This window comes from Gopherus flavomarginatus, chromosome 6, assembly GCF_025201925.1.
Source record: "Gopherus flavomarginatus isolate rGopFla2 chromosome 6, rGopFla2.mat.asm, whole genome shotgun sequence".
Taxonomy (NCBI): domain Eukaryota; kingdom Metazoa; phylum Chordata; order Testudines; family Testudinidae; genus Gopherus; species Gopherus flavomarginatus.
The window spans coordinates 123,380,013-123,405,292 of NC_066622.1; the positions used below are offsets into that span (position 1 = coordinate 123,380,013).

General features: G+C 42.7%; 1 protein-coding gene across 4 annotated transcripts in view; it reads right to left on the bottom strand.

The window, feature by feature from the left end:
- Positions 1 to 4,787: 4,787 nt before the first annotated feature.
- The window catches only part of GRK5 (G protein-coupled receptor kinase 5), a 229,615-nt gene continuing 209,122 nt past the window's right edge, over positions 4,788 to 25,280 (bottom strand). For all 4 annotated transcript variants that reach the window (XM_050959000.1, XM_050958998.1, XM_050958999.1 and 1 more), the window contains 7 exons: positions 24,826 to 24,863; positions 23,079 to 23,168; positions 21,201 to 21,409; positions 12,884 to 13,021; positions 9,771 to 9,908; positions 8,139 to 8,270; positions 4,788 to 6,318 (listed from right to left, as the gene is read on the bottom strand). In XM_050959000.1, coding sequence (XP_050814957.1) covers positions 6,220 to 6,318; positions 8,139 to 8,270; positions 9,771 to 9,908; positions 12,884 to 13,021; positions 21,201 to 21,409; positions 23,079 to 23,168; positions 24,826 to 24,863 — 844 coding nt within the window. In that variant the 3' untranslated portion in view covers positions 4,788 to 6,219. The remainder of the gene's footprint in view (positions 6,319 to 8,138; positions 8,271 to 9,770; positions 9,909 to 12,883; positions 13,022 to 21,200; positions 21,410 to 23,078; positions 23,169 to 24,825; positions 24,864 to 25,280) is intronic.

Below are 25,280 nucleotides of genomic sequence, written 5' to 3' on the forward strand. Positions count from 1 at the left end.
CAAGTCAGAGAATCAATGGCCAAGCTAGAGATAGAATCCAGCACTCCTGACTCCAAATATAAACAAACAAACAGGGGAAACCCGAGCTAGACACAAGGAGATCATCTTAAATCAAAAATCACCCTGCCACTGCCAATGTAAGTAATACACTGTCTCAGCATATGGCTCTTCCCTCATAAAAAACATTTGATAATATTCTGCAGTAACAGATCCCAACATGGCAGCCGATATTTGTATTTTTTTTTTTTTTTTTTACTGCAGAGTAGAAGGGGCTATTAGTACAGAATGCTGTTGGGTGGCAGACTCCTTTCTTTTAAGCATCCTCTCACAGCACTGCATAAAAGCTATTAGCTGTCATCTCTAAAGGAGGTTGCGGTCCTCCTGACACCTGGAAGCTGGGAATTTGGAATGAATAGGATTTAAGCCTGTTTGCTCGGCTTTACCCTAAGGACACTCATCGCTATCATTATTTTTTAAAGGTTATGTGGAGTTAGTGCCAGCTCTGGAAAAGGGTGTCCTCTGTTTAGCCACAGCTTCTCTTGCGCTTCCCTGCTAATGGTTCTCAGCCCAGCCTGGGATAGACCAGGACCAACTCCCAGGATGAGGGCAGGTCAATTTCTGCATCCATTCACCCCTTGGCCTGCCAGTTTTAACTGCCTTCAACTGTGCCAGTGATGTTTTGGTGAAATGGGCGCCTGTGCACTAGGCACTTATTAATGTTGCTATTTAAAGTAGCAGCCCAAGGCCCCAGTCAGGACCGTGTCCCATTGTGCTAGGTGCAATTCAAACACACAAGACGACATGATCCCTGCCTGGAAAAGCAGACTAGCCCCAAACATTCTTTCAAAGCAAAGAGAACTCCAACTTTCCCAGTGCTGTTTAGAGAATGCTCAGGAGCAGCTGATGAGCCATCTCATTTTGATCAATATATTTAACATGTGGGAAAGGGCCTTACAAACTTTGAACACCTAGAATTTGTGAACTTAAAGAAGAGAACCTTTCACATGTACACACCCACACACTAACCTCAAACCGTACTTGCGAGTTTATAGATACTGTATCTCCCTGTTTCTGCTTATTTTGTTTGTACTACAGAAGTTTGTTTATCTGAGGCTTCTCTACTGAAAAGGATAATAGCAACTGGCTTTGAAATGTGAGACTTGGGTGGAAAAAGTAAAGATGCCAGTTGGATCCAACTTGGAAACATGAAAGTTGGCTTAACAAAAATAGTCCCTGCAGGATTTTGTGTGTTCTATTCTACGTATACTCTGAAGAGTAAAAAAACACATCTATATCCGGTAAGACACCAATCAATCAGCAAAGTTTGGCTACATGTTTCTTACAATGAAATTGGACATAGTTACCCAGGGAGGGGAATGATCACAAGTGACTTCAAATATTTCTTAAAGACATTCCAAATTTTCTATGAAAAAGAGTGTCAATTGAACAAATTCCTCTTAATATCTATATTAAGCAGATTTGATTCAGTACTGCAAGAACACTGTTCACTAACATTCATTTGAATTCCTTTTGGCTGCTTGGTTTGACCAGCTTTGTGCATTTTTTCCATTTGCATGAACAGGTTTTTGTTCACACGTCTTTGGAATGGCTGTTTGTGCAGAAACACCCTTGTTTTCACATGAACAAGGTTATATGTGCAGACTCAAAAAATATTTATTTGTCATTATTTTCATGTTTTAGAAGTTTCAATCATCCAAGCAGAAAGCAGAAAAAATGCCATGTGACTCCTTCACACACCACTCAAAGAATCACTGAACTGGGAAATTAATGAAGAACCCATAGACTGATGAATAATTTTCAGTCTATCTGGAGAAGACTTAAAAATAAATCCAGTTGCAGAATTCAGAATCAGTTTGTAAATGATTTCCAAACATTTAAAGAGCTCAATTTGCTCAACCGTCTACTCATACAAATAATTCACCCAGCTCTAATCTTGTGCACTTCCCAAAAGGATCTTTGCTCTAACTGGAAAGATAATAGATGAAATGAATCTTGTGCTGGAAAACTATGAAATAACTATTTCTTCATACTCTTTTGCCATGTGCAAACCCATCTCAAAGCTATTCATTCTGATTCAGAGTACTAAACAGTCTCTTGCTAGCTGTATGCTCTCTCCAAAGTAGTATAAAGAAATTATAGGCCTGGTTTTCAAAGGTGCTGAACACCCACCGCTCCCATTGACTTCAGATTGAATTGTGAGTATTCACCACCTCTGAGAATCAGGCTCCATGTGTCTGGGGGAGTTAGGTTGTGCCACCCATAGCAATCTGTGTTCCAATTTTTACTGGATCACACACGTGAATGTGAGCACAATGTGTTCTTAGCCTAGCCTCGAGTGGGATACATAACAAAAAGTACTGCTCAGTTTAACATAGCAGGCAAGCCCTGTTCAGGAGAATCCCAGGACTGGCAGTCAAGACTGGTATTGACTGGCAGTGTTGTGGCTACCCATGATGTTCCTTCTAGCCAGGGTTATCAAGTGGTCATTTAGCCTTAACAAACAGCCTTCAAGGGAGGGTTCACTGTAATTAGGTTTTTCATCTCTAATCTAAATGTGAAGCGTTAAAACAACAACAAAAAAAGAACAGAGTTTTCATGGACCAAATGGTTAAAAATGTAGGGAATGAGCTTCTCATGCATATGCTCTGCATTCCCCCACATTTAATAATGAGTATTAATATGTGACCCTTATTATGACTTTTATCCAACAGCCTCATCACACTTTACAAACATTCCTGATTTAAGCCTCAGAACCCCACCCCACCCTGAGCCCGGGCGGCAGGCAAACATTATTATACACATTATTCTAATGGGAGGTAGGTGCCTCTATAATGCCACAAAGTGAGGGAGTAGCAGAATTGAAAACACAACCTAGGATCATGCTGTCTCTACCACTTAGTGCTCCCTTTGCTTTGCATTTGTGCTTATGAATTGACTGGTTTGAGAGAGCACTGACATACTGTGCACGCAGATGAATCTGAGTGTTGTTCTGGCATGTGGACATCAGCCTCTCCCTTTGAAAAAATGTGTCCCATTAAGGATATTCTAGGCAAAGCAAGTAAAGTTCTACATATGAAGCTTCTCATACACATTGGTACTGAAACAGTGAGCCCTACATTAAGCCCCCCAGAGACTGAGGTTCCCCTTAGAGCTGCACTTCGAATTGTCACCTACATTTCTTGAAACTGGGTGAAATTCACCCTGATGCAGAGGGCCCATGCAAGGCCATCCACAGACTGCAAACTTTGCATTAAGGGCCTAACATAAAACCCACTACAGTCAGCACATAGATCCCTGCTGACAGTGGGCTTGCGTCAGAACATAAATGGAGAATTTCACCCACACAGTACTTCTCTCTTCTCATGTCTCACGCCTACTAGTGAGTTGGAACGATTCCAACTAAACTGGAGACATAATTAGTCCAAATTCTCAGCATTCACTTCTCCACATTCTTTCACCTCTGCTCAAATCTGCAGTGGCATCGCTGACACAGGTGAAACTGCTGGCACTCTGCCTGTTTGATCTTTGCATTGATAAAGTGAGGGGTAAACACCTTCTGCACCACTGCATCTTCTCGGAACATCAGCGAGAAGGAAAAGGGAGACAAATTTTCATTGCTGTTTTGGATTGTTTACAATGCAGTCTTAGTTACGTGTATCTCTACAAGTGATCGCGAGAGCCCACAATCTTATTAGTTGCCCTACGGGGTGTCTTGGCTTCTTGGCATACTGTACTCCATGACAAACGCACGTCAACCCAATACATACATATATAGCCCAATATCTCCATTCCTTTCTCCATCAGGTAATTTACAAAAACACTGACCCTGGTCTGTCCCTTACTGAGCTTAAGTTGTTCTAGAACTTACTTTATTTTGAGTCTTTATCATTCATGGTTTTGCCTGGAAAAAACCTCATACATTCTGTTGCTCTTTCTGTGTTGGCCACGGAAACAAGTTTCACACCAGCATAGGTGCTGACTCCGTGCGTGCTCTGGGGCTGGAGCATCCACAGGGAAAAAATGGTGGGTGGTGAGCATCTACCAGCAGGTCTCCATCAGCCCCTCCCCCGTGTCTGCCGCACACCGGCAGACCCCACTGATCAGTGCCTCCACCATCCTTCCTGTGCCTCCTGCCCACCGCGATCAGCTATTTCACAGTGTGCAGGAGGCTGAAGGGGCCAGGGAGGAGGAGTGAGGGCGTAGCACACTGGGGGGAAAGAGGCAGGAAAAGGCGAGGTGGGGGTAGAACAGGGACAGGGCTGGAAGGGACTTCAAGAAATCATCTAGTTTATCCTCCCATACTGAGGCAGGATTAGATATATCTAGGCCTCCCCTGACAGGTGTTTGTCTCACCTGTTCTTAAAAGCCTCCAATGATGCGGATTCCAGAACCCCCTCTAAGTAACCTGTTCCTTGTGGTTAATTAAACATACATGTAGTTCTTGCTAAAATGACCCTAACCCAGTTTCCCTGGGCAGCACAGACATGGCCTAACCTTAGTGTAATCGTTTAATTCTTAGACATGACATGTCGGACATCAGTTGTCCCAAAAGTTTAGGAAAACTCAATCAATTCAGCAAGCATTGTAAAAAAGCATGGTCAACCAAACTATTTTACAGCAAATGTTGAATTCAGCAGATTCTGTCTATACCAGTGGGGCAAGTGTTTCCCAACATAAGTTGAAATAGGTGAAGCTGTGTTTGGCACCTGATGTCCCACATGGCATATTTGAGAATAGATACACTCCTAGCACATAGTATGCTTTTGTTAACTGGTTCATAGTATGGATATTGAACCTGACTGAGCCCATCTATACCAGTGGGACGATTGTTTAAAACAATGCTATGGGGTACTTGAGATGAAGCATTGTGAAATCAAAAAAGGCAAACTATACTGTTTTACAATGGGCACTGAAATCAGCTAACTGTACTGGAACAGCTATTTCATCACTGGTTCAGGGGGCCAGAAAAGAAGCCATGCAGCCCAAGGGCTCTAGAACAGCTCACTTGAAAGTAGACATGGGCCAGAATGGATATAATGGATGTAGAAAAGTTGAGATCCAGAGCCGAACCTTCCTGGCTTGGTTCTGTCCCCTATAGCTTCCCTGGCCAGCACAGACAGGGCTATTGAGTCAATCTCCTGGTAGCTGTGTGACATAAGCAACTGCCATAAAAGCCTCTCACTTGTGGCCTGATCCTGTATCACTGAAATCAATGGGAGCTTTGCTGTTAATTTCTATGGGTGAAGGATTTCAGGTCTTTGAAGAACTGATGACAACTTGTCTTTCTTATCTCCCCTTGCTAACATTTGTTCTTTCTCTCATTAGCAATAGTAAAAAAAAAGTTTGAAAAGGAGGAGGAGGTCTTAAAACAGGGTTCCATTAAAAACAATAAATATTGTGATGCTCTAACAACAAAAATAAGTGCAAATCTTAACAGTGCTGGTCCCATGACATTACAAACCTCAGACATAGCAAATAGTATTCTTAGATGCGGCAAAGTCTTGACTATGTTTTATAGCATTTAATACAAGACTTTACAAACCAACAAAGAGGAAAAATGTATGCAGTGTTGCTGTAAGCCAAATATACAGATGTAAAATAATTAAGAATAAACTGTGCCATAAAAATGCATGTCAGTAAAACCAACTTGATAAAGTGAAATATGAATAATTTTCTACACTTACTAAAAAGAATGATTTCTCATTTGAGGCTCTGGAAGTCTTGAGTCACATTTCTTTTAAAAAAAAAAGTCTTAAAACACATGGCTTTACAACTGCTGCTCAGAAAATATACACCCCAAAGTCTGACTTTCATTTAAATACAAATGTACAAAATGTAAACTGAGACAATAGAGAAATTTACAAAACTTTTCTTTAAAAATAATAAAGACAAAATTCAGTTCTAGTATGATGCTATTTAAATACGTGCAAGTAGTCATGTTCGTTGAATTTCTATTGCAGTGTTCTAAATAGACAAATCTGATTCACACCATCTTGAGTGCCACCTCCAAAAACAGACCTGAGTGGAAATTTCTTCATAAAATGTGAGGCTCCACTGGAAGGAATGGATAGAATATCTCCACTGCTGGGAGATCATTTATTTTTTTTAACTCAACGGTGGATGCGCTCTCATCCTTAGAAGCTCCATTGATTATAGTGGAAGGATGCAACACGTTGTTTCATGAAAGTTGAGTTCGAACTAGCTGCTTCCGGTGGAGTTTGAACTTACATGGTTTGAATTTATGTGGTGATTTAAACTCGCCTTTAAATTCGGTGAACTCTTTGAATTGTTTTGATGCTGGAGAAAGGAGAAAACAATGATATTTATATCCCCATAACATCCCATACCTCCCATCTGCCTCACATTTTGGTCATGTCATATTATCCCACCTGCTTCTGGTCTTGTGACATTGTGAAGATTTACTGAAATAAAACTTATTTAGCGTACTTGTCTCTATTTTCCATGGGCCAGAAGAACCATGGGAGCTCTCCAGAGCAACAGAGAAGAGGATACACATTAGAGGAGTCAATTCAGTACGGCACAAACACTTCTGGCCTCCTAGGCTTTGCCTTCCTCAGAGCATACCTGCTAACTTTAGGGAGACATGCCTTGTAACTCCAGTGTAATATGCTAGGTTTGAAATGTTATGTGGAAAAATAGCCAATATTTTTCTAAAAAATAAGGCCTGTCACTCTTAAATAGAGATGGTGTGTAGGTATGTCAGAGCTAACACAGCAATGAGTGTTAGGTATAGCACATGGAGACCCAGCATACACCAGTGCAAAAGGACACTGTGCTGTGCATGCAACACAGTAAAATAAGAAAATCATGTCTCAGTTGTGAGCACCACTCATGCAGTAGGGAGGCCTGGTGGAGAGAGACAGAGGAGGTGCTTGTTTTGGGAGGGAGGCAGCAGGGTTTGGGTTCATTAGCATGACTAGTTCTCCCAGCCTGGCAGCCAGCATTGCTAATGCATCATTCTTAGCACGTGTTCTTTTCATGGACGGTCCCCAGTAGCCCTGGACACAAAGGAATCATTAAGAATGGCAGAGCGGCCCTTTGTTGGATAAAGGTGCTGAGCCTCTGAGGGTGGGGCTGAGACCAGTGTCCGGAGTAGAAGTTGCCCTTGCAAAATTCCAACCTAAATTACTTGCAGCCTGTTCAGGGAAACATGATAAATAACAGAGCTGATCAGGAAATGGGATTATTTTCTGCAGAAAATTCAGATTTTTCAGCAAAATATCAAAAACCGAAGTATTTCAGCCAAATCCCCAAATACTTTGATTTGGAAATGTTACTGTGCTTCCTCTTGTGGGGGTCGCATTTCACATCCCTCATGCTCCCATTCTCTATGGGCCGGACTCCCTGGTCGGACAACATCTCCTATGTCTTGGGTGTTCATTTATTTAATGAAAAATTGATGTTTTCCATGAAAAGCAGACAATTTTCTTTCTCACTCACAAAATCATGCAACTTACAAACTCAATTTTCCATTAAAAAAACAGCTTATATGGAACCATTTCAATCAGCCCTGATAAATATCAGACTAGTGATGGCCAGGTCTTGGAATGTTGAAAGTACTGAATCAAATAAGAACTCCTAGGTGCAGACACTTATTTGAGCCACCTGAACGTATGGAATCTGCAACACCAAGCAGAAAATTACAAGGAAACGGTGAGAACAACCCTGCCAGTAATTTCATGTCTCTCTTATGATGGACATATCATAAGGGTAGCATACATATCATACAGGAAAGTTCATTGGGACTCCGAGACACAGGCGCTGACTTTCCAAAACGCTGGTGGGTGCTCAACTCCCGGCTCTGCCCCAAGCCCCACCCCTGCTCCGCCCTTCCCGCCCACTTCTGACCCCTCCCCTGAGTGTGCCGTGTCCTCGCTCCTCCCACCCACCGTGAAACAGCTAATTGCGGTGGGCAGGAGGAGATGATCAGCAGGACCCGCTGGTGGGCAGGAGGGATGGAGGAAGGGTTGATAGGGGGCTGCCGGTGGATGCGCAGCACCCATCATTTTTTCCCCATGGGTGCTTCATCCCCGGAGCACCCATGGAGTCAGCACCTATGCTCAGAGAGGCTGTGTGTGTTACATTTCAGGTCTCACCTGACGTTTAAATATTCTATGTAGTAATCCTTTCTTGGGTGGCTCTGGGGGGTAGCTTTTGTTTAGGTCCGGTGAAATAGTACCATTTGGTCCAAACACATTTAGCTCTTTAAAACACTCTGTTTCTATCATCTGGTAAAACACAGAAAGAATAAAAAGAGATGATGCATTATTACTATTATTTATTAATATTACAAGAGACTCCAGATGCCCCAATCAGGATCAGGGGCCCCATTATACTAAGTGTTGTACAAACAAGAAATAAAAGACAGTCCCTTCCCTAAAGAGCTTACAGACTAAAGAGGGACAAGATGTGACAGAAGGGTGTAGGACACAACAAGGGTCAATCAGCAACAGGACACGTCTCTGGCTATTATTGCTAGGCAGTTTACTGTGGATGTAAGAGCAGAGATGGGTCTGAAGATGTACAGTCTTCTGATGGCTTTTTAAATTGAACTGAACAACTCTCAGGCCCTAGAGTGGGAAAATCAGAGTTAACGTCCCAACCTAAACACCACATTCAATTTCACTGGGAGCTTCCGCAACAAAGCAGTTCTGACCGCTGATGCTGTCAGCCCAAGGCGACCTGACCTTAGCCACCTCGAGGAAGAGTCACTGTTCAAAACAGCTAGGTAGTTCAGTCAGTTTTCCCACCATCTTCATCACCTCCTATGAGGTGCTGTCAGCACGCCAAGGAATCAATACAGTTTAAAAAGCATCTTTTGCCATCAAGGGTTTAAATGGGGAAAGTATATTGTGTTAGAATAATAGCCGAGCCTCTACCTGTACTGGCAATATAACCTAACAGATGGCTTCAATCTCTAATGTATATGATTCTGCACTATTCTAGTAAAAGCAGCAAAGAATCCTGTGGCACCTTATAGACTAACAGACATTTTGAAAGCTCATGCATGAAAGTTCATGCTCCAAAATGTCTGTTAGTCTATAAGGTTCCACAGGATTCTCTGCCGTTTTTACAGATCCAGACTAACACGGCTACCCCTCTGATGCTATACTAGTAAGTCTTATTAAGGGAATGCCCCATTAAATTTTGCATTGTTTTTCTTTTCTATGTTGAAGAATATAAAATACGGATTGGCCTGAACCCAAAAGGCCAGTTATCAGCCCCCCTAAACCATGGGGAAGTTTATACTTGGATCTGAACTTTACTGCTGGCTCTGTTTCTACAGCAGGCAGAACAAATCCTCCAATCAAAAACCCTGGCACTTCAGAAAAGTTCTGATCCAGATTCAAATGCCGCAGCTGGGGCCCATCAGATACAAAATAATGAATGAGAGGAGCGTCACAAATAGAATGCCACATTAAGGCAGCAATCCATCCTGAGGAAGTTGTTTAGAGCCATTATCAGAACATCTCTATGGAGACCAGCAGGAGGAAGCATAGGAAGACCCATGTCAATTTACACAAATATGCAGAATCAGCAGAAACAGTCACCTGAACCTGACATCTGTGGTACTTTATAGATCTTGAAAGAGTGTATTTGTAACTTATGAATGCATTAGAGTCTGGCACGTTACCCAGTGGGTATATATTACTGGAAGGGTACAATTGCTCTTAAGCAGCCTGGGTTAGAGATTGCATTGGGGCGATATGATCATGATGTACCCTTACCTCATTCTGCCATGGAATAGATACGGATCCTGTGGAAAACTTGGAATAGAAATCATCATCTGTTTGGTCCAGATTAACCCCTTTCACTGTGGAGAATTGCTCGATGTCCAACACATCCTTGCAGTACACTGCTCTGGGCTGTCTCAGCACAAAAAGCAGGAGAGAAAATGTCTTTGAGTCTGGACACGTGACTTGATTCTCACACTCATTCAAGTGAGAATGTCTGACCACAAGTGACTAGCCACATCCTGCCTCCCTATACTTGCTCTGCCCATGTGTTTATTGTTGAAGGCAGACTTGCTTTAAGCATTTAAAGCTTTCACTTTGAAGTCCTTACAGCATCAGCAGACTCACAGTGGGTTTTAGTCATCCATGTAGCACATGGCTAAGAGGTGAGGCGACAAGGACAGAAAAAATAAGATAAGGTAAAAGAGGATAAAAAATAGAAGCACTGCTTTCTTTTAGAGAGGGATAAACACACAAGCCATTCAAAGACTAGAAAATCTGTACAAAATGCACACCTGGGATGGCTCTGTCTGCCCCAAATGGAAATGTCATTCTGCTCAGCCAGCTGTGGTGTTTGCAAGATTGAAACTTTAAAGGAATTTGTACTAAATGCTAAAGAACACAGAAAAGGTTTGGCGTTTTTCCGTTGTTTGTGTTAATAGCTCAGCTCTTTCTCAGCCATTGGAAACTCTCTAGACCCATTTCTATTAACTGCTACAATTTTCACTTCTGTATTTCTACAGATACAAAGTCAAATACCTTTAACTATTTTAATATAGTTCTTAGCTCTCTGGAATGACTGCTATGTCACTTTGAAGAGATATTTTCCTCAGCTAACAGACCAATAGTCAGCCATATTGAACATAATACAGAAATACTCCCTAGTAGTTACTTAACATGGACTCAAAGTTACCCTTTAACACAGGCATTACCAAGATGCAGCTTGCAGAACTAGTGTAGCCCACAGAATTCTACAATATGATCCACTTCCATGTTAAGGAAGATCGTGTAAGTGTGACTTGCAAAGCCTAGAGATCCCAGCATGCAATGAGTTATCTAGAACTGAGCAGTCTGGCCAAATTAATCAAAATTAAGTGCTACCTGCTAGAATCTATATTCTCTGTGTGCTGTGCCTTCTTATTAATGAGGACTGCTATAGTCTATTTAATTCTCTGTGGAGGTAGTGGGGTCCAGTGGCAGACTGGGAGACATGGGTTCTCTTCCCACCACCATTCCTGTCTGTGTGACTTTGAGCAAGTCAATTAACCTCTCTGTGCTTCAGTTACCCTCTTTGTCAAATGGCTATAGCAATACTCTACCTCTCTTTGTATAGTGCTTTGAGATCTATGAATGAAGAGAGTTCTGTGAATGCTGAATTATCTAGATTAGGTGCAGCTCTTGAGTTACCAATAAATTGCCAGGCTGCCCTTAATGGGGCAAAACATTATGTGCCTCTACTTTAGCAAACACATGGATAATAGATGCCCTTTAGCCATTACATACCACAATTAAGCTTTTAGCAGGCTCTAGCTGATCCCATATTTGAGTCCAGAAATTTCTAATTTTCTTCGTTAGAAAGAAACACTAGTTTGTCTCCTATTTCTTCCCACTGAAGCAGGTCATAACACCCTGGGCTAATTGGAAGGAATAACGAGGCTACACAGTAAAGTGCAAAGCCAACCAGAGCAGCTAAAGTAAACTTTTGTAGCTTTTAAACCACTTTGGTTTGACTGAGTTTGCAGCAATGCAAACCAGAGCTGCCAAATTGTTACTTTTCCTAATATGTTAAAACTTCAATGTTTACTTAGAGCCATATGGGGACTTTAAGGCTAGAAGGCCTAGCCAGACAAGCTTGGAAGAGGAAAATAACCCTGGAGCTCTGTGCACGGTGAAGGAGATATATACAGCAAAGGGCTTTGAAACTTTTATTACTATCACTGCAATACTGACCTTCAGTATGTGCAATAGTGATGGGGAAACCTCAAGGGGAGTGTCAGAGTTGGGAACTATTTCAAATAACCACTAGAGAAACACAGTCCGGGGCGGGGGGCGGTGTTTGATACCTGAACCTGATTCTGAATTTTTTCAAACAACAGATTTTTTTTTTTATAATGGGCCATACTTATTCCCCCAGATCAGAACATCGGGCTGTTTGAATTCCGGGTCCAGATTTTGTGGTTTAAGCTAAAAGTGTATCTAGCTAAGGTACTTAAATAGCCTTCATTACCGTCATATCTGAGCAGCTCACAATAACATATTTATCCTCACATCACCCGTCCGATGTACAACTATTCCCATTTTAAAGGTGGCAACAGAGGCCCACAGAATAAAAGTGATCTGCCTCAGGTCAACCTGGAAATCTCTGGTGGAGCAGAGCAGCGGTTCTCAAACTGTGGGTTGGGACCCCAAAGTTGGTCACGACCTTGTTTTAATGGGGTCACCAGGGCTGCTGTTAAACCTGCTGGGGCCCAGCGCTGAAGCCAAAACCCCACTGCCCGGGGCTGAAGCTGAAGCCCGAGGGAGGCGGGGCTCAGTTTACAGGCCTCCTGCCTGGGGCTGAAGCGCTTGGGCTTCGGCTTTGATCCCATCCTGGGGTCGTGTAGTAATTTTTGTTGTCCGAAGGGGGTCACAGTGCAATGAAGTTTGAGACGCCCCAGAGTAGAGAATTGAACTTACCTTGCCTAAGACTGGACTGTTCTCCCTCTCTGTACAAATATACATACATACTCAGCTGAGATCTCAATCTTTTCCATCTCCAAAACTGGAGTGGGAATTCTGTGAAAATATGCTTCCCTATGGAACTGTCTGCTACCTGCAGGAGGCCTGGTGCCAGTTGGATGATCTCACAAGGCACAAACAGAGGGGAGAAATAAAAGGAGTTCTTTTGGAACCTAAGAAAAGGTTGAGTTTACGTTTGGGGCTCGGAAGAGGGTTTTATTTAAACCAGTTCACCATCCTTATCCAAAAAAGAAATGAAACAAGGCATTGCCAGCTATGGGAAATATAAGGGAACAGTCATTTTAGAAAGCCATTTAAAGAAGGGGTGTGTGCAATATATTCTCTCTAGAGCCAGTCAAGTGGGGTTTTCTCTACCATATGCTACTCACATCCGGGACAAAGGGGGGGTCCAACATTCCTGCCTCTAATCGTTTGAAGTTCATGCTCTTGAAGAATGGGTGCTTCTTCACTTCCACTGCACCTTCCCCCTGACAGCCAAGCCTCTGCTTCACGTCTTTGGTTAGTAGCTGAAACAGACCAAGAAAGATTGTAAGAAAGCCTGAAAAGCAATAGTCCTATGATATTTTTCCTCCTGTTTGTGCATGGGAACAGGAGAATTATCATCATGACTTAACATTTACATTGTGGTAGAGCCTAGAGGCTAAACAGGTCAAGACTCCATTGTTCTAGGCATTATTCAAACCTATAGACAAAGATCTGCCCCAAAGAGCTTACAATCTCAATAGTGTTGTCCTCTTTCCTATAGGCTCCTCCCACTTATTTTCAATGGGTAGCTGAGAGAAGAGGAGGTTTGACATATGTTCTATAGTCCCACATGTTCTCTGAACACTTGTTCTCAAGCTACTGTTGTCGGAATGATGCTCCTTTGTTACTTTGGCCTGTTTACCCCTGCCCAGTGTAATACTTTCCAGTATAGCATGTAATACTGAACTTTTAAATCATGTTTTTTTCCTTTACTAAGCCTACTGGGCCCATTCCTGCTCCCACTGAAGTCAACAGGAGTTTTGTCAACAGAGCTACATTGATTCACACCAGCTGAAGATCCAATACGCATCAGTATCAGCAATGTATCCAACCTCCATCAGCCCAAGGCTAGATTTTTAAAGGGCACCTCAAGACACCATCTCTGCACTGCTACATCTGTACCTAGATCCTGAATTCAGGTGTCTTGTGATTGGCTGAGGGAAGCTCACTTGCAGCTTTGGAGGAGATCTGGAGAAGTCGACAGAAGAATCAGTTTGACTGCAGAGATTTCCTCTCGCTCACAGGGATCCTTAATAGGGCGATGGGGATTAACTGAATTCAGTATAATTGATAAATTAGATAAACATGCACAGGAAGATAACCACAGAGAGATGTGTTAGAACCAGAGCCCATTGGGAGGCCTCTATATTTCTGATAATTGGTCTGGGAGAGCCCAGTTAGTTCAATGAGTGAGATATTTTGGTGCCTAATCCTTTTAAATCAAGTACCCATAATCAATTAGAACAAGTCAATGACTTATTACACAGTGTTTATTCAATCTAATTATTATTTTTTTAGCCTGGAAAGAAAGGCAGAGCTATGTATGTAATGACTACCTTTGTGCAGCAGCCTATGCCAATTACAGATGGCCTTTTTTATATGTCGCTACTGCATCACAAATTTCTGACATTCTCCTGAACCATGAAACTGACAGTGGCCTGAAAGGTTTGCGGGGGAGGGGTTGTCTTCATTCAGTTTAAGTGGCTTTTTCGTGCATGCATTCTTAGCCAAAGCAGTGAAACATGAGCCTCAACTCAAAAACTGACTCTGCCTAGGAAACGGCAGTTGTCTAATATAGTGAACAATACTTCCGCTTGATAAGTCAGAGGCAAATAAATATGCAGTAAAAGCAACTGATTTTACAAAAAGATGAATGTTAGCTCTGTTAGCGTAGCCTCTCTAGCGAATGTTTATTTCTAATGCTGAAAGACTGTGACGAGAATAAAAAACCTGCCCTTTGAAATGAGAAGGGGATACTTACTAGAGTCAGGGGAATACCATATGGGGAATATCCAACAGAAGAGTGGCAGGCTGATTCCAAAAAGGCAGCCAAAGACATATGCTACACAAACAAGTCCGGCTAGCGAAAGCCTTAGGTTAAAAAGGACTTAATCATGCATTAGCAGCAAGACGTGTAAGGGGTAGTCCCTCCTTCTCTCCAAGCATTGAGAAAAGGAAGAAAAAACGTAAGATGCGGTAGAAAGAAATACTGCTTCATTCTCAGTATAGAGGGAAATCATTACACAGGAGTGTACAGCTGATAGTTCACACAGCTCAGCTGTTTTTTACTTACAACGTCTCAATCCACCAGGGGGCAGCAGAGGAAAAGCTAATTGCAGCAACTACATTGCAAACATCTAGTATTTGAGCAGCATTACACTTTCAAAAGCATCAGAAAAACATGGCTGAGTAAGTAGACAACCCCCCAGCCAAACAGACTCACTAGCACCACATGATTTATTTGCCTCTTCTGAGTATTCAAGCTGACCATTCCTAGTGGGTTCTACCCTCTGCGGAAGCAGATAATCAGCAGGGACAACATGGCTCCTTGTTTGAGAACCTATCTGGTGAGATTGCTTCCAAAGATGAAACAAGGAATAGTAGTTCCCTTCCTGTATTTCACTGTTCTATGCAGTACAACAATCACATCTGCCTCTGAACTGAAGGGCTGTTGGAGCTCCAACCCTAAGAAGGGCTGGAATGGCAAGACAAGAAAAATCACCAGGCCTTTCTTTATCATCTCCAACTATGCCATTCCTACAGAGGGAGTCCTACTGCAGGGAAACCCCAAGGGCTGGACATGTTCACAAGCCTTGCTGAGGCTAACAAATCACCCTGAGAAATGGCTGCCACAGTGGACTTGGACTTCCAGGTCTCCATTTTGAACTGTGATGTTCAGGATCTTTGAAGCCAAGTTAGCCCTGATGCCCGGGGGGGAAATGCGAACAAATCACTAGGCATCTCTCCAGCCTTGTTCTGATCCAAGAGCCTCAATAATCAGCAAATGGGAATGTCGCCTCCATCATCTGCCTGGGCTTTACCATGTTCCAGGAGCTAGGAAGAGGACAAATCACTCTGTGAGGGAAAGGGAAGATCTGCTGAATTTTACCATACAGCCCACTGTACTGAGAATCGGAAGATGCCGGCAGGGATCACTGCACCTCAGGCCTGGGGAAGGAAGATGGGAAATTAGGAATCCTTGCTGCAGTGGGAGGGTTGACTGGAGATGTCATGCCTAGCTGCGATGTGTTCCAGTGCCCTCTGGCTGAGAGATGGTCTCAGCTCCAGAAGCTGAAAGGATTGTTTGCTTCTGATGGAAGGTCGGTAATCTCTCCTCGGGTGCCTGGCTAATGACAGGGGTTTCTTGCCCTCATTCTTGGTTTATAGGATAACATTTCCTAAGGCTTCTCCAGTTTGCTACCTGCATGGCACCAACCATTTGGTGGGTTGCCTTCCACTGCCTGATCCAGAAATGGCTTGTTACAAACCTAGTCACAAAGAATATCCAGGGACAAGTATGATATCAAAGCCACTGGCTACTGGTCCTTAGCCTCTGAGAGGGAGCTGATACACACCTGAATAGCTTGAGCAAGAGATGCTGACTGCAGAATTTTAGTGTGGCAGAGGTGTAATTGCCATGCCAGCAAGACTGAATCTAGCAATCACGGGGCAAAAGATCACCCCCCAAAATGATGACCAATTAATTCACAAGGTTATCAATGACAGTGTTAACCTTTGCAAGGGTGACAGTCTGATTTTGGCACTGAGACTGCATGGAACCTTTGAGACAGCTTAATGAGCCTCAGACTTATTTATTAGCTCCACTCGATCTAATCCCCTTCACGGCTCTTTTGGGGTGATGGAGGGGGTTTTTAGGACAGCATCTAGTTGTCTCACAATAGGTTCAAGTGGTCAAGGTTCAATGGTTACTTGGTGCAACATCATGCTGAAACAGTCCAGGGGAAAGAATCTTTCCTGGCACTCTTCTGCTGGATCCAAATCAGACAACTTGCCTTGCTCAGATGAGGGGGAGGAAGGAAGTCTTGCTTTTGATGGCTTGGACGGGACTGTGAACTGGGATGTCTTGAGGCATCTTTCTCTGCATTTGTGTTTTTTTAACCACAGCAGGTTTCTAAATTTCAGCCTTTATAGGGAAAGCTCGCTGAGGTCTGATGGCCTGAAGAGTTTCCCATCTGAGTTTGACTTTTCTCCAGCCAATTTGTGTAGCTCCTGGTCAGAGATGACAAAGACCACATCTGCTTCCTGCCTTTATGCTGAAAGGATCTTCTCCTAGTTTGAGAGGAGAAATCCCAACACAGAAAGCTCTCTTTTACTCTTAAGTTGCCACTGGTTCTTGAACTTTACTTCTGCTGGCTTTTTCCTGAAAAATGTTTTACTGATGTCCAGAAGCTTTCAGAGCCAGCGCTGCTGACAATTGAGATGCAGTGGGCAGGGGTGGACTTGGAGCAGCCTGTGTTAGATAGAAGATGCCTGCAGCTCTTGCTCAGGATGGAAGGAAGACAAACGGATCCCACTGCCTTGTTATAGTTTCCAATAGTCCTTGCAGAGCTTCAACCTCTGGGCCGGCTGGGGATATTAACTCAATCTGGGAATTGATCCTTGTCTGGCTGAAAATGTTGGCTGCTGTTTGGTAATGTGGTCACAGGGTGTGGTGGCTAAGGCTGGGTGGGGAGACCCGAGTCCCTCAGCAGTGTCCAGCAGCCAAATTGCAACAACCTTTGATGCAGAAACCAGTCTTTGGAGCATGAATGGAGTTGGCCACTAGTGTATTGCTGCTTCTGGCGTCGGAGGCATAGGTGGAGCAGGCAGCTGGGAGTTGGCTGAAACCGCTGGTCACTGCACAACTGTCTGGCCACTGCTGAGACGCTGCCTCACAACACCCACTGAGCCTGGATCTGAAGTGCCGACAACTGTTCCTTCAGCTGGGGTCGCTGCCTGGAAGCTGCTCCTGCTGGTGCAGTGGGGTCTGTCTGAGAGAAGAGTGCATTTGCTGGGGAAACTCCACCTGAACACAGAAAAGGCAAAAGTCTCCTGCCGGGCACAGCTACAGGGAACCAGCACTCATCTCTCTGCCTTTGCCTGAGGCAGTAAAGAAAAGCCGCTGTATGCTGCTGAGCAATCTCCTTGAAGAGGCCGTGAGCCCCAGCAGGGACAAACCTGGCGCCATATGGAAATTCTATAAGGACTTCCCAATGCTCTGTAGTTCAGGTGAAGTAGGACATTGCTTATTTGCTGCTGCTGCTGGCAGGAAGCAGAGTGGACTGGGGAGTTTTGTAGAAGGAGGTGGCCCACCACTCCACAGGCACTGACAGGTCCTCCTGCTTGCTGAAGCTCCAGAGGGCTTTAGCAATAGTCATGGATACGAGACTGAAATGTCCATCCCATGTAGACATGACCAGGAACGGAGATGACGATTGTGTATTTTGAGCTGTCTCTATAGTTTGCAGAGGGTTTTCGTTTTAAATGTTAAATTTGCAAAAGAGGCAGTTAATAAGGCACAACAAAAACAAATGCATCACTATTGATGGCATGGCCTCTTGAGGTATTAGCCAAATGATCGGAACAATCGTACTTTAATCTACTTCAGAGTCTATAGTCTATGAACAGAGCTACAAATCAGAAGATCTCCTAGAGACCCTAATGCCAACCAATGAAGTGGATCCTAAGCAGCAATACTTTCCATCAGGATGACACGGGCACAAAGTGGGATGGCAAGGGTATAAGTAAGGGCAGAATTTAATCCATAGTGATTTACAATCACCAGCATAGGGCTATCACAAAATGGTCTGAAATGGCAATGTCACACTAATGCTAATGCTCTATACTTTGGTACAAAGGATTCTCTGATCCTTTGATGTCACAAATTCAGGTCCCAGGTGGGGATTCCAACTCTGTAATGTCAGAGACATTTTCTGTGTGGTTTCCCCCTTCTACAGGAAAAGAAACAACGGGAGCAGGGATTATTAAATAAATCAATCCACAACCCTCTTATACATTTATGGATTAAATATATGTTAGGAGATTCAGTCTGTCAGATTCATATCATAAGATATGACCAAAAAAAGCCTTTCAATCCTAAAATTACAGGAATAAGGGAAGCAATTTATGGGGTAATATGGAAAATGCTGAGCAGGGGGGAAAAACAGCATAAGGAGAGTCACAACACCCGTTAAGTCAATTAATATAAGGGGGCCCATTAGATTAATTCTGGTCTCAAAATAGAAACAAGCACCCAAAGGAGAGACTTTGTTTTAACTAACTTTTTTAAGGTTAGAAAAATAAGACACCGTGCGCGTGGTCAACACTCAGTGAATGAACCAGACTGATACTGAATGGGTTAGGTAACAAAAAGGCAGGGATAAAATAAAACGTTACACTAACCGATGTGCATGATGTCCCAGGTCCATCAACCTGGACGAGAGTCCAAAGTCTCTCTGTCAGAGTTAAAGGGGACGTTTTGTGATATCTGAGAGTTCACTGTTAGGTATTATTATTATGTATTATTATTCATTTTGAAGAGTGCCCTAAAGTGTGTGAGTTGCTTCCCCTGATAGATAAAAGAGATTATCACTGACACTTGCTACATCCAACTTTGACCTAATCTAGATTTATTGGCTGATTTCTGATGGGCATGACATCAGGGATGGGACAATTCCACCACCATTCCACTAACCCTCACCTAGCTCTCCTCAACATTAACTTTTCATGGACAGTGGCTACATTATTTTACTCTGAATGACAATTTTCCCCACCATGCTTCCAGCCCTATAACTAGGGGCAGAAACAGAAGTAAAAATCACTTTTGTCTCCCGTCCATTTATTTATAACAGGCTGGAGTTTTCCGTTTGGTGTGTAATGCAAACTTAATGCTGGCATGGCTCATGAACACCAAGTTACCACCAGAAGGCTTTCCCCCTGGCCTGTCATTAGTTGAAATGGGGCTTGTCAGGAGAATCAGGCTGTTTGAGTGCATGAAACCATCATTAAGGAACCGCATACTGTCCTTTATCCTTGCATTCAACTCCCACTGACATCAGTGGGGAGTTCTACATGCAGACCAAGAACAGCATATGGCCTGAAGAATCTATCAGGAATGATGCCAGTTAATTACCACTCCATGAGATGTGGCATTGGGTTAGTGCACTTTGTGTTAATGACTTGCACTCATGATGCTTGGCGGTGATGCTGTTCTTAGTTTGCTAGGAGACCTCAGTAGCTCCTATCCAGTCCACCAACCAGAATGATATTAATATGCTGCTTGCCTGTGTGTTGCGCGAGGTATTGGTGAAGCTCACACTATTTATTCACTAACCTTTCCTTTTCCTTCTGTTTCTCTGCTAGTTTGCAGTACCCTGCAGGACACCACTAGAAAAATCAAGACTCAGTCAACACCCCTTTCCAAATTAAAATTTGGCCTTTCAAAGACGTATGCTGGAATGGCATTGATTAACTCTTACATGGTTTGGGGACTTCTTGTGTGGTATGAGGATTTCCCTTACCAGCAATGGTCATGGTTTTAGAAAAGAGCACTCCCAGCTGAAAGGGTAACAGAAGACATTTTAAAGGACAGCCCAACAGTGATTTAACAAGCCAGTCAGCATAGCAGACCTGGGAATAAGTGATAGTAAAGGTAGCGGGTTGGGGAGCGAGGAGAAGCGGTTTATAACACTTTCATAATGTAATCTAGGTCCTGGGTACTCTCAACTCCCACGGAAGACAATGGCAGTGAAGAGTGCTCAGGTCTTACATGAGACACTCAAGAGTCCTGCAGCATCAGGCCTTTCTTCCCACAAGGTTAATAAAAGCCACAAGGTGAATTCTTGACTAAAATCTGCTGTTCAAAGTCTCCTGAATCCAGGAAAATATAGATACTGCTCCCCCATCCAAAAAAGGTTAGATAAAATCAAGCTGATTATCAAGAAACTCAAACCAGCCGAAATAAAGCCACTCAACACAATCTGGACAAACAGTGGATGCAAATCTCCTGGTAATGGACTAGACTTAGACTTAGACTTTAGGGTCAGAAGGGACCAATATGATCATCTAGTCTGACCTCCTGCACAAAGCAGGCCACAGAACCCTACCCATCCACTTCTATAACAAACCCCTAACCTATGTCTGAGTTATTGAAGTCTTCAAATTGTGGTTTGAAGACCTCAAGCTGCAGAGAATCCACCAGCAAGTGACCCATGCCCCACACTGCAGAGGAAGGTGAAAAACCTCCAGGGCCTCTGCCAATCTGCCCCGGAGGAAAATTCCTTCCCGACCCCAAATATGGCTATCAGCTAAACCCTGAGCATGTGGGCAAGACTCACCAGCCAGCACTCAGGAAACTGCAGTAACTCAGATCCCATCCCATCCAACATCCCATCACAGACCACTGGGCATACTTATCTGCTGATAATCAAAGATAAATTGCCAAAATTAAGCTCTCACATCATGCCATCCCTTCCATAAACTTATCAAGCTTAGTCTTAAAGCCAGATATATCTTTTGTCCCCACTACTCCCCTGGGAAGGCTGTTCCAGAACTTCACTCCTCTAGTAAGGTTAACCCTGGGTTCTGCAGCCCTCTGAATTGTAGCTTGTGGTCTATAGCCTGCTAATGAGTCTACCACAGTAAGCTGTCAAATCCCCTTACCATTTTACAGACAGACTTTGCCTCCTCAGAAAATTTATGGGAGTACACCTCTTCTGTCTCCAGGACTCTCCTGTCCACCTCTTCTCTCTTTACCTTCTCTTTCCTGCCACGAAATGGTGATTGTCCAGCAATCATTTCATAAATGAGGCAACCTAACCCCCAGTAGTCAGGGCTGAGGGTGTATCTCTGATTGTTCAAGACTTCTGGAGCTGTGAGGGACAAAGACACATCTTGTGAAAACACTTAACATTTCTACAGAAAAATAACTAAAATCCCTAACCCTCTTATTTCAATGACTGAATACACAGCTGCAGAGAACTGTGGGAAAAATATAAGAGTCCCTCCTGGCTTCTACTAGCTGAGTTACAGAAAATACAGAATGCACCTATTCATGCAGAAGCATATATAAAAACACAGCTGGGATTAAAAAACAACAACAACAAAAATCAGTGGAAGCAAAATATTTGTGACTGGCCCAATCTTGAAAATTCATCAAGACTTTAAATTTAGAAAAGAAATGACAAACAAACATTATTTAAACAAAAATTAAATTTCCTAAAAAGCAAATTCTGTCCTTTGGATCAGTTTGTGTAGATATTTTTATTTAAAAAACAAACATTTACTGTGTGCTGTATATACACTCACTCTGCATACAGTCACTTTCCAAAATGCATGTTTACTCTCTGAACACAAACACATGGTCCTGATCTACACACACATTTGCACCAGGATAGCTAAAGATGTGCTTTATAACTTATTCAGTTACATGCAAATCTACATAGGGACGAAAAGTGGCTAAAGTCAGTTTGTTATCAACTTTAGCCCAAACATTTTAAACCATTTTTATTCCAAAATGAGTGTCCGCCTACAGGTTTACAATGAAAGAACTCAGTTGGTTTTAGGAAACTGGGTTAGTTGTATCAGTGCATATTGTGTGTAGACTAGCACATCAAACTCTCTCCTTTTCACACAAAGTCTCTCTCTGTCTGAAACACACAAAGACTTGCTCACTCTATCACAAACACACAGAGAAAACCTCTCTCTGTCTCTCTCTCTCTCACACACACACACACAGACACTTTTTCTAACAGATACAGACAGAATCTCACAGTGTAGGTCCGTATTCAGTGGATGTGAGATTGTAGCAAGGGCAGGCATACACATGCTAATTTTAATCCAGCTGGCACAGGTAACAATAGTAGCAAGAGGTGATGGTATAGGCTTCAGCACAAGCTAGCAAGCCACATACAAGCCCGCTAGGGATCCTGGGTGTGTACTTTGGTTGCTAGCCTGTGCTGACGTGTCTTCATGACCATGGATATGCCTACTCATGCTACAATCACACCTTCACTTGCAGGGTAGATGTCCCCTCACAGTCTAATACACACACATACAGTTCTTCCCCCTCTAGTACACATTAGCACACACATACATACACACACACACACACACACACACACACACACACACACACACACACACACACACGCGGTGTGTAACGCCACTGACTGCAAGGTTCAATCTAATCCACTCACACTTTTGAAGAGTTCTGCATTTGTAACATGCTAACTGAATTCTGACTTGTTTTGTATTCTAAAGTAGGAGAAAATTAATACCACACTCATCTGAAGAACATTGCAAAACTTGAAACCCGTCTGGCAATCACCAGGAACTGGACTCAAGCTAGAGGAAGAAAGAGCTATCCCTTAATATAGCCCCTTAAAAATATTGGAAAGCTCACAGACCTCTCTTTTGGTTTGATGCTCTGGTCTTGTAGAACAGTTTCCTATAGATTTAGTTAATCTGCACTCCAGACAGAACTCCAAAGTCACAATAATAGAGTAAACTATCAATAAAATGAGCTACTAAAGTACTTACCCATATACCCTACTGTTCCTACTCTTCCACGAATTGAGTCACCCTCCGGGATTTTAACAGCTAGACCCAGATCAGATATTCTAATATGGCCTAAGGGGGGAAAAGCAAATATTAAAGTGCAATCCTCAAATGGCTAAAAACACAAAAGTTATACTCAGTGGACCACTTTTGAAATTCATCTAAATACTGAGAGAAGAAAAATACCACTAGCACTGAATTTGAAAAAATATAATCATTCAAGAAGGGAGAAATAATTTTGGGTAATCCTAAGAGTTTTACCTAAGAGTAATGCAATGAAATTTTAAAAAGGAAGGTTTAGGCTGAATGGCAGTGATAAAATTCTAACAGTGAGGTCCAGTACACTGTGGACTAGTCTTCATTGCTTGACATATTTAAAACTGGACTGGAAAAAAGCAGTGGTAGGTATATTGTAAGGAAATATCTTGCATTGACCTAAGTGGATGGACAGGTTGACCTAATTGGTCTTTTCTATCTCTAACTTGTATCACTTTGTGATAGTTTACCTTGTAAAAGTAACAAAATTTGGTCCTGAATCTATAATTAAAGCTCAACTTTCAGGTCTTGTTTGCAACATAGGGGTCTGTTCCTTGAGAAATACTGTTTAAGAGCCCTAAAAACCTGGAGGTTATTACTACTTATATCCAGATTTTGGAAAATCAAAGATTGGGGAGCATGTGAGTAAAGGAACAGATTTTCAAATTATATGAGCCTGCCCCCCCACCCCCTGACCATATTTTTAACTTAAATCAAATTATCTCAGAAAGGAAACCACTCAACAACTATGGAGCGTATTTAACATAGAAATCAGCTCAAGTACACTGCATTCCACAGCAGTGTTTTCATTAAAATGTCCAATAACTTTACAGATCGCAAGTCTATTGTGTATCATTCCTGTAGAAAGGTGGGAGAGTCAAGACTGAGATCACTTGGGTAACTTAATCTATTCTGTCCATTTTGGTCCCTACTGCAATCCCATCTCTGTGGTATCAGAAGACCCATGTAGGTAGCAATTTGATAGTTCACGAAATTATAAATGACCTAATGATTTAGTAATGGTCTGAAGACTGCACAGGCTTGAAAGCCCCAGTTCAAATGAAAGCACATCATACATGTGATAGTAGTCACTCATGTCCTGCACCAGAAAACCTGGCATTGGCATGGTCAGTGCTGAGCCAGAGTCATAGGAACACAGGATTTGCCATAGATTTGCTGCCTCAAAGAAAGATATATCTGCCCTTTGACCAATTCTGCACTGCTGTAAATGGGGGGGGGGGTTTCCTTCCTGACCATAGCAGTGATTAGTTTATGCACTGAAGCATGAGACTTGATCATGGCAGGTTGTAGCTAGCAATGGGCTCACTGGTTTGAATAAAATGACAGCTGACAAACAGGGGGTAAGGTACCTCTGAAAAGGGCGTTGTGGGCATAGATTTCACAACTTCTTTCCTATTGTGGAAGTAATATAGGGAAGATGGTGGAAAAGGCAGACCTATTGCTAGGTAAGCAACTGTCCAAAGAACATACTCTGCTATGCAGCCTAGTTTCCTCAGCTGTGTAGCAGCCCTAGTGTAAAATTCTATCACTTTATGCATCCCAAGACACAAGCATTAGTATATGATGAGCCTCTTATTCACCTCAGAGCATTATTTGTCTTATTACAATGTGTCCTAAAACTAACTTAAGCTACTTTACTGTGAAAAAATCTCTCTAAACCTCTGAGACTTACCATAATCATCTAACAGGATATTTTCTGGCTTCAAATCTCTGAAAATGAAAGATAGCAGTTATTTGTGTGAAAGCAGTTGACAAGCCCAGTGCAGGGTATGAATACATAGTCTACTGGCGATAAACCAGTTGGGAGTCAACTGAAACAGTAAAGAACTTGTAAAACCAATACTTATTGCACAGCAAGACTGACTCCAGATGTGTCTTTTTCTTAACTGTAGTTAAATTGTTTCCCCAAGCAAAGACGTCACTACATAATTTGCTTTGTAATGGATTCACTCTGCCTTCTGATAGTTGGCCTGGCACACATTATAGACAGAGATGGTAGCTACCCCACCTGTTGTTAAGGTTGCCTGACAATTCCCATTATAAAATCCCATTTTCAGATGCTTATAAATTTGGTCAATTATAACCATTCGGGCTGAAACTTTCCAAGCCTGGGGTCTGCCTGAGCCT